This window comes from Euprymna scolopes, chromosome 3 (genome assembly GCF_053919585.1).
Source record: "Euprymna scolopes isolate OS-2025 chromosome 3, ASM5391958v1, whole genome shotgun sequence".
Taxonomy (NCBI): domain Eukaryota; kingdom Metazoa; phylum Mollusca; class Cephalopoda; order Sepiida; family Sepiolidae; genus Euprymna; species Euprymna scolopes.
Genome location: NC_136484.1, coordinates 195,661,807 through 195,671,845, shown reverse-complemented (window position 1 = coordinate 195,671,845; position 10,039 = coordinate 195,661,807). Strand labels below are relative to the sequence as shown.

Below are 10,039 nucleotides of genomic sequence, written 5' to 3'. Positions count from 1 at the left end.
CCTTTTGGATCGGGGGTGTCGCCTCTTGAACGGTCATCTTTTTCACTCCGGTCAAAGCGACCACTGCCAATTCGACCAGTTGATCGACAATTTAAGTGCTGATGACTGAAAATAATACCTGATAAACCTTCTTCGAAATTCTGTGGAAGTTTTTTCGCATCCCATTCCTTCCTCCAGTCATTTGAGGGAGATTTCCGCCGATCAATTCGTTCTTTGTCTACACGTTCTCTTTCGACTTTTCTTTCAATATACTGGCGACGCTTTCGACCAATCATAGATATTAATTTCTCCATTTGGGATTGAGGCGATAATTCAATAAAAACTTGTTTTTACCGTGAAAGATTCGCTTTTGTTTTCATATTTCGAAAATCACTTTCATAAACATCATTATGCACAATTCCGAGACGTTGAGTATTTCGAGTTCCAGCGAGTTTTTGGAAATGAGGAGCGAGGATGTTTTCCATGAAAACATGGCTCACAAAAGTTGATGTCCTCTTTTGTGTTACTGTGCGACCAATTGCTGCATGGGCTGTTTCCTTTATTTTAGTTCAAATATTACATGTTTCCAACTTTTGAATCTGTAGCTACTATTTTCTGTTTGTTCAAAATTTTTACAACCTGTCTCAGTAAATATGCAGGTTTTCCCAAATTTAGTAGCTTTCGACACACTTAATAATTTGTAACATAATTTGAGGACGTATCAAGTCTCATACAACTTGCATCCTTGAGATTTTTCTTTTGGTACACTTGCATTTCATTTTATTGTTCCTGCTCCTACTACTTCGACTGAGAATCCATCATCAAGGGTTATTTTTTCAGCCAAATCCAATTTTCGGAAATTAATAAATTTCTTCATATCATAACACATGTGACACATAGTATCAAAGTCCACAATCAAGTCTGTAAATTTATTTTTAAACAACGCAGTATGTGAGAAAAGTCCGACAACGTTTGAATTATCCTGCATTTTCTTAGTGAAGAACGTCTTCTTTTTCGGATAATTCCACTGGAAATTATCTTTAGTATCTTCACCAAGCAGTCGACAATCACGTTTAATGTGTCCGGTTTTTTCACAATGGTAACACTTGGTGGTGTTTTGATGGCATGGCTTTCAATTCGGCATTATTATCTTCCCTTTCTTTAATTTTGGATTCCTCACGTGATAGTCGCTCAGTTGCTAAGATTCACTTAAGAACCTCTTAATTAGCTTCGAGTGCTGTCACGAACATGTTGTACGAATCTGGAAGTGTAGCTAGATGTACAACTCTGTCTTCATCAATGACTGCCAACTCGTCAAATATCTCAACCATCGTTTTGATGTGTTCATTAACAGAGTCACTTTCTTTTAATTCAAGGGAATATAATTTTTTTTTCTTAACACTAATTTGTTAGCCCGCGTTTTCTTTTGAAATTGATCAGTCAATTTCTTCCAAACGATCATAAAATAATATAAAATATAACAGTCACGTTTTCACTGGAAAAACAACTGTGGCTAACACACAGTCTCTCCTTAACATATTCGTTGTGTGCTTGAATATCAAGGCCTTTTTGGGGAGCAGATTCTGTTCCATCAACAATTCACCAGACTCCATCCCTAATAATCTTACATTGAACTCGCCATGTCGAGTAATTCATTTCATCAAGTAGTGGAACGAGAACATTAAGCTTTACATCCATAATTATTATTTGTTAAAAACAGCAAAAACTGTTTTTATCACGACTGAAAATCCTAAATGGTCAAAATCAATGTTCAAGCGTGTTTAACTTTTTTGTTTTTGTTTTTATCATCGATATGTCGTTTTTGGGTGCATGACATTTGTTGGGTTTATTAATAACTTTTGTTAAGTTAATTACAAAGTAAATAAAGAAAACCTACCTTTATTCATTAAATGACTTCATAGTGAAAGGTATATTGACGATGACAAAGGAAACAAATAAATTAACAACATCACATATTTTAAACTTTTACACACACACACACACACAAGAAGGCACGTATGTTTTATTTTACATGTTTACACGAACAGGGAGACATGTCGCATAGGCGTCTTTATGAAAACAGTCAAAGAGGTAATAACTCCGAGTCACCCAATCCTAAAAACACGCGTCGTCTCTTAACAGCCAAAAGGAGACAACTTACATCACTTAAAAATAAGAAAAATAAAGAGAGACAACTCTTCAAGCAAGAATGTTCTTCAGCAACATCGATAAATTTCCAATAATTATCTCCCACTTTTAATGTTGTTCTTTAAAAATAAAACGGATGAATAACGAAGGTGCAATTTGGATTTGGAAAGGAAATTCTTTTTGCGCGAGAAAAATCGATGAACTTTGTTTGATTTTTTAAATGAACAATTTGATTTTTTTTTATTATTTTCATAAACAGTTCCATGCAAAGAATTTTTCAATTGGAATCCATTCTTGGGGATTATTTTTACTGTTGCTGTGAAATTAAAAAGATTCCTTCGTTACTAAGCAGAAAGCATTAACAATTATCGCAGCTTACACCTCAATAAATTTTGCTTTGAAAGAATCGCCGAATTGTTGGTTTAATGTCGGCTGCCGGGCGGCATTAAAATGGAACCTCGTCAACAACCAGACGAGTTTATTTTCTTTTTATGACTGTCAATCAAATAGAGAGAAATAACGTTCCAACTATTTGTCATATTACAGTTGCCAAATATTTCTGTGTGGAGAGAATAAATTGTTTTATTGGCTTCGAATCAGAATGCCTAGCCATTTTTAACGGGAGGAAAACTAAAGTTTTTTTTACGTGGGAAGAAAAAAACGACAAAAGAACTGAAGAAGAAAGAACAGAGAAAGAATATTCTGATAAAAATACAATGAAATCGAAAAGAAAAGAAAAGGGGAATCGAAGCGATATTAAGAAAATAAAGTTGGGAGAATGGAAAAGGAATACTGGTAAAACGTTTAATAATTTGAGGAAGAAATCGACTCTGAAAATTCTTGGTTTTTATTCTCCATAAAGTTTTTCTTAGAATTCATACGTTAGATCCATTGCTCTTTCTGCTTTTTTTTTTTTTTTTTTTTTTTTTTTTACATAAAGGCATCACCACATTATCAAGGCCCAGAGGCCACTCAAGGATAAGGGTTAAAGAGTGTACAGTAGAAATTGGTCAATATAGTAATCATTAGTAATGAAAATTTGGTAAATTTAATAACTTATATGGAACGGCTCATCAAGAACTTATTTACTTTAGACTTGAACACAACCATATTGTAGTCAGCCGGAAAGCAGGAAAACGGAAGACAATTCCACAGGCGTGCAGTTCTAAGAAAGAAGCTTTGTTCATGGAATCTACGTTTAGGTTTAGCCACAGATAAAGAGTGGGGGAAATTATTGATAGTGTTTACAGCTAGACGAGTGTTTCTTGTGAAAGTTTGGCGAGGGGGGACCAAAGATTGAAGCTCAGTTGAACACTTTCCATGAAAATAACGATACATCAGAGACAAACTCGCAACATCTCTTCTGTGAGATAGAGGTTGCAAGGAGGAGAAAAGGACATCTCCTACGAGGCTACGAAGTCTATTTTGAACTCTATCAAGGCAGGACAAGTCCTTTCTAGCAGCTCCTGCCCAGATGTGGCAACAGTATTCCATCCTTGGACGTACCTGGCTCTTATATAGGTAGAGAATAGCATCAGCAGTGAGATATCTACTGGATCGATAGAAAGATCCCACCATTTTTCCAGCGGCCTTGGCAACAGATTTGATATACGTGTTCCATTTAAGATCAGGAGTAATGGTCAAGCCCAGAAGCTTGTCAAAACTTGAGGCCTCCTGAAGACGAGAGCCATTCATTTCAATTGATGACAAATGTGGATTAGAATGTTGATGATGTAAAGAGAGAAGCTTGGTTTTAGATGCATTAAAAGTAACCAGCCACTCCTTTCCCCATTGTACTACGTGCTCAAGATCAGAGGAGAGAGAATTGGAGAGAACTTGCTCGTTTACTGTCTTAGATGTGGTACCATAAATGGTAGTGTCGTCAGCATAAATGTCTACAAATGATGTAAGGATATGATTTGGAAGATCATTAATGTAGATCAGGAAAAGAGTTGGGCCCAGGATGGATCCCTGAGGGACACCGGCATTAATACTGTGAGCTTCTGATTTTTGCCCCTCAACTACTACTCTTATGAACCTATCAGAAAGAAATGATTTAATAATTGAGAAGACTTTTCCAGCTATACCATAGCTAGCGATCTTATGAAGTAAACCTTTATGCCATACCCTATCAAAGGCCTTAGATATGTCAAGAGCAATTGCTCTAGAAAGATTGCCACCGTCGAGAGATTTGCTAATCCTATGCGATATAACTGTAATGACATCTGCTGTAGATCTAGCAGAACGGAAACCATATTGAGTGTCACTAAGAAGGTTATTTTTGTTGAGATGTTTGATTACTTCTGTATTTAACACAGATTCTAGCAACTTACTCATGACGCACAGGAGACTTATTGGCCTGTACTGAGAGGGGGATGAGCGATCACCTGAATTCTTAAATACAGGGCATACTGATGAGGTTTTCCAGGGAGATGGGAAACTATTCTCCTTAAGACAACGTTTAAACAGTTTTGTAAGTATGGGCGCTAATTCAGGTTGAAGTTTTTTGAGTACTATAATTGGAATACCATCAGGGCCAGTTGCTTTACTCGAATCAAGGTTTTTGATTAGCTTCGCAACATCACGTACAGATATACGTATATCACATAGCGTGTTTTCTGATACAGGAGGAAATATTGGGGGTTGGCGGTCTTGGTTGGCGGTCTTGCTTCTTAAAAACTTGGTTCTTTCTATCGATCAATACACTTTGTTACACTTGTGACTATTTTTTCTCTCTGCCGATCAGATCATGTTAGAAGTATTGCTATCAGATTTGAGATGGTGAATCTCTGTTCCATTTGAAAGTTCTTGATAAGGATCAGAAACATATCTGTAATTTGTATCGAACGCCGACCCTTTATTCTTCCCTATAACTTCTCTTTCACAGACGTGATGTTGCTGGTCTCAGTCTTTTTTCTAAATACTATTATGACATGTGTTATTCAGAATTATCAGATTTATTTCCTGCTTCTTTTGTTTCAGATCGTTTTTCAAATGGTTTCCATCAATTCGTTGTAATACAGTTTCCGATTTTAGTAACTTTTTCCTAAGAACTTCAGCCTTATAGAACTCCTTCTGCCTATAGCATTGGTCTTTTCAAGACTAAAGACAATAGGCATTTCTTGTCTTTGCGATAATTATGTTTTCGATTCGGAATGTTCTGGCAGCTGATAATGAAGCCGATAAGCTTAAACTCAATTAGAACTAATTTGCTTTTTACCTTGAGGCTTGAGTTCATGAATATCCGCGGGCTTAGAACTAATTTAAATGATGTTGAATCATTTCTCCTAGCAAACACTCCGGATATCTTAGCACTAAGTGAAACTAACCTACACTCCTCCATTCCCTCTAACTACTTTAACATGCTTGGTTATCTTCCACTCTGCCGTAAGGACTCTGACAGACATATGCGCAGACTTGGGGTTTATATTCGAAACACTTTTCCCTTGACTAGAGAATCAAATCTAAAATCAGACGATCAAGCCTTGTGCTTTAGACTTAACATGCAACATAACACTAGCTACTTATAGTTTCTCCACTGCTTTCCCTCGATCCAGCACTGTACCCTAATCAACCAAGTCTCTGACAGCATAGATACAGCACTCTCCCTCGATACTAGCGCACAAGTACATGTATTTCGTGACTTCAATGTCCACCACAGTAATTGGCTTGGCTTCTCTACTTACACAGACGCAGCTGGTAGCATAACATAGCTTCTCTATTTCTCATTTCCTATCACAGGCGGTTACGTTTCCGATGCGTTTCTCACTTCTATTTCTGACTGCAGTTCCCGATGATTGTGTAACGAATGTCCATGGTCCTCTCAAGAATGCTGATCACGCTGTGATAATGGTAGAAATCACCACTAAATTCTCGACCAGCCCTAGATATATTTAAGGCTATTAACAGGGTATGGCACAATGGTCTTCTCATGAAAATCAGATCTTATGGTATCACTGGACAAATACGCAACATAATTAAATCCTTCTTAAATAATAAAAGAATCCAGTTTGTCCTCGATGGTCATACACCTAAACAATATGATATAAATGCGGGTGTACCTCAGGGGTCGATTCTTGGGTCTTTATTATTCCTAATATCCGTAAATGGCCTCCCTGATAAAATTGTCTCTGGGATGGGTATATTTGCTGATGACAACGATCAATTAAGAGCCTTAGTCGAAGCCTTTCCACGCACAACCATTCGAGAAGTTGCTTCTGAATTAGACATAACGGATACGATGATTTCCAACCACTTGGGAGATATTGGAAAGACAAAAAACTTGATAAATGACTGCCTCACGGATTGAATGATAACCAAAAGAAACGCCGTTATCAAGTGTCATATTCCATTCTTTTAAGCAACAAGAACGACCCGTTTCCTCACCGGATTTTGACTTACGATGAAAAGTGGGTTAATTACGACAACCAGCAAAGCTCAATGGTTAGATCCAGGGGTGAAAGATTGCGATTTACATTCCAATTAATTTAAAAGCGGATATTCTTAGATTTAAGCTTTATTATTAGAGTAGCTAAGATTACTATTTGTGTTTTTATTGCTAAAAAGATTATGTGTTGGTAGAGATTCTCTGTTTTATTAAAAGTAGAAATGGATCCGATGTATGTGTATGCTTTGGGTTCATTGTGGATACTGTTGTTGGTGTTTAGTATTAGATTGTTATTAAGGTTAGGGCAGGATGTGGAGAATTATTGGAGACATTATTACTGAACTGGTTTCCAATATTATTATCATGGGAGTTGTTCTGCGAAGTACTATCAGTATTTATATTATTAGTGCTGATATTTATCAAGCTTATTAGTGGAGGAGGGATGTTCAAGTTCATTGCTATTTGATTGGCTACAGATTGGCTGTTGGCAAAGATTAGTAATATTTGTTTGGAGAGATTTAGATGGTATCTCAGTTACACTACATGAATAAATCACAATCTTATGGATACAGCTGTTATCGAGAGGACATTCATTCTTTTTTTTTCTTTTTTTATTTGGCAATTACATTTGGTTTTCTTGGTCAAGCGAAAAGGAATTGCTTGGACATCTTTAATTTTCTTTTTATTTGAGGCTATAATTGTCTGGGCTAAATTAGGCCTATGATATCTTGATAGAATTTTTGTTAAACAAAGTGCTATACTTATGCGGGTGCTTAAAAGAATTTTCAACAACATTGAAGAACTCATTGTGGATATTAGCTTTTACATTAGAGCTGAAAGGGGGTTAAACCAAAGATTATTCTTTCTCCTCGTCCTTTTTCTAGTGGAAGACCCGTCTATGTTAGTGCGTTTGTGATTGGTATGGTTGACGTTATAATTGCTGAAAATTTATGCTTTCTTTTAGTTCTGGACATGTTATGCGTAATTAATAAGGGTAATCGGCGAGTTTCTTAGTTTTTATGGTTATGTTTTATCTTTTCCATATAACACGAATTTCTGAGGGCGTTGTTATAAAACATGGAGTTTTGATCAAAGGTCTTTTCTAGAGATTCTGATAGAGATTGATTTAATTATTGATTTAATTATTGAATTAGGGTTATTTGAAAACTTATGCACATATAAGAGTGTAAGGTTTGGCTTATGTTAAGGGCGAAACCCATGAGGATATCAAAACCATTAGGAGTATCCTTCCTGGTCCAATGTTTATTGTCAAAATAAATGGGAAAACGCCTGGCCAGAAAAATCAATCTAATTTCTATAATTAAAGTCTATTAAATCTGAGTGCTTTTTTTGCAAAAATAAGGGCCTTGTTTAAAAGTATAGAAGAAATTGATTGGTAATAATTGTTTATGTCAAATGTAATGAAACTTAGATTATTTTTATCTTTGAGATTAGTGAATCAATTGATTACTGATTGAGAATCTTGCCGAAGAGGTAAGCTTACTTTTTTCATTACTAATGGGATGATTCTATCTAGGATGATTTTGCTGACAGCACCAATATCAGAGCTAGAATGACATATTAACCTAATAGTAGGGTTATCTTGGAAATTGGGTTTGTGGTCCTTGAGCGTGAATCTGTGTGTGCCTGGAGTTAATATTGAAGTATAATTATGAATATTCATCTGTTGTAAATGCTTTTGCACCAGCATTGATCTTATCTAATATGGTAGGAGGTAAACCTGTAGGCTTTGTTAAGCTTTTTATATAGGAGCTTTTTGTGTGCAGGATATTCAAGCTTGTAGTAATTTTTTTGCTTTGTCAGCAGGGACAAAAATATGGGATCTGGATTTTACTTTTTGTGTAAAGTTATTAACACACACACACACACACACACACACACACACACACACATATATATATATATATATATATATATATATATATATATATATATATATATATATTGCCTCGAAGTTTATTTATATATATATATATATATATATAATATATATATATATATAAACTTCGAGGCAAATTCTTGATGACGCAATCTGTCTTAAATGGGTGATTACAGAAATATGTATGCACATATGTAGCCAATGATGTTTGTATAAATAAATTTAATATATGTGTGTGTGTGCGTTCATATAAATATAGATATATGAATAATAATATCTGTGTGTTTTAAGCCAGAATCGATTAAGTCATTTGATGTGTTGATCGATAATGATTAAGACGGATATAAGATACAAGTTAAATATGAAATATGCAATATAGAAAAAATATTTAAGTAAATGAAAACTTTGTAAATATAAGTAAATGCTTCATTCTATACAAAATTGTCTGCGCATACGAGGTTCTAAATTATGGTTTTAATCAACTCTGAATAAACAAATGTGTTAAAGGCGCTGTTGTTTTTATAAACGAAAAAATATGCAGGGTGACTCTACAAAAACAAACCGATATAATATCGTTTTCATTCGGTATCCTCTTTTTTCTTTCTTCATCGACTCATTTATTTATGCAATGCACACGACACGACTGAGCAATAATGATATCAACCATAAAAGAAATCTCCTTTCTTCATTATGTACTTTCTATCTTCCTTCCTCCCTCCCTCTCTCTCTCTCTCTCTCTCTCTCTCTCTCTCTCTCTCCTCTCCTCTCCTCTCTAATCTTCATATATCTACGCATAAATCATCACATGTCGATTTCTTTTCAATACTGCATCTTTCTCCAGTCAGGCGCTTTTCTATTTTCTTCTGCTGGCAAGTACGAATTTTCATTATATACTTTTTACACAACAAACGTAAAATGCTTTCGTTTCCTCTTTGTTAGATTTTTGCGATATTATCGACGTCCTCTCTAGATGTGTTAGGTATAAAAAAAAAGGAAAAAATATAACAAAAACGAAAAAATAAGTTTATCGGCAGAATGCAGGTATAGAAAGTTATTCACAAAGAAACACAAAAGAAAGCAAAAATAAGATTGTTAATCTAAGTCTGACGGTGATTTGGAACAAAAGATCCGAATAATAGATCAATATGTTTAGAGTTAGTTTACAGTCAGTTTTAGAAGTATTAATGGGCTTTGCGAAAGTTTATAACAATTAGAGATAGTCTACCGACAGTCTTCAGTTTATGACGGTTAACAACAGTTTTTCAGTTTGATACACTTGAATGCAAGTCGTGACCAGATCAAGAGAACTTTATAAGATGAGTTAGTGTCAGCTGACGAGCACGATCTTGATAGAACATAGATGAAACCACTTAATATAAATAATACTACTTCAAGGTCAAAAATATTATTCAACGATAAGTTTTAGTTTGACAGATTTTTCCCCCATTTGTTTTTGGTTTCATTTTACTCAGTCGAAATTCTCAGATATCAGGTTCCCAATTCCAGAGCTAACACTTGACCTTCATATGAGACAGATATTCGAATATTCCATTAAGTTCTTCTTTACCTCTCAAACACTGAGTTAATAAAGAAGTTGAGAACATAATTTTCCTCTCCTCAATTGA

At 35.1% G+C, this 10,039-nt stretch overlaps 1 protein-coding gene across 1 annotated transcript in view; it reads left to right on the top strand.

The window, feature by feature from the left end:
• Positions 1–9,186: 9,186 nt before the first annotated feature.
• LOC145260611 (cytochrome c oxidase subunit 6C-like) overlaps positions 9,187–10,039 on the top strand; it is a 143,724-nt gene continuing 142,871 nt past the window's right edge. Inside the window, exon 1 of the mRNA XM_080118912.1 lies at positions 9,187–9,287. Within this exon, the coding sequence (XP_079975038.1) occupies positions 9,220–9,287 (68 nt within the window). The 5' untranslated portion in view covers positions 9,187–9,219. The remainder of the gene's footprint in view (positions 9,288–10,039) is intronic.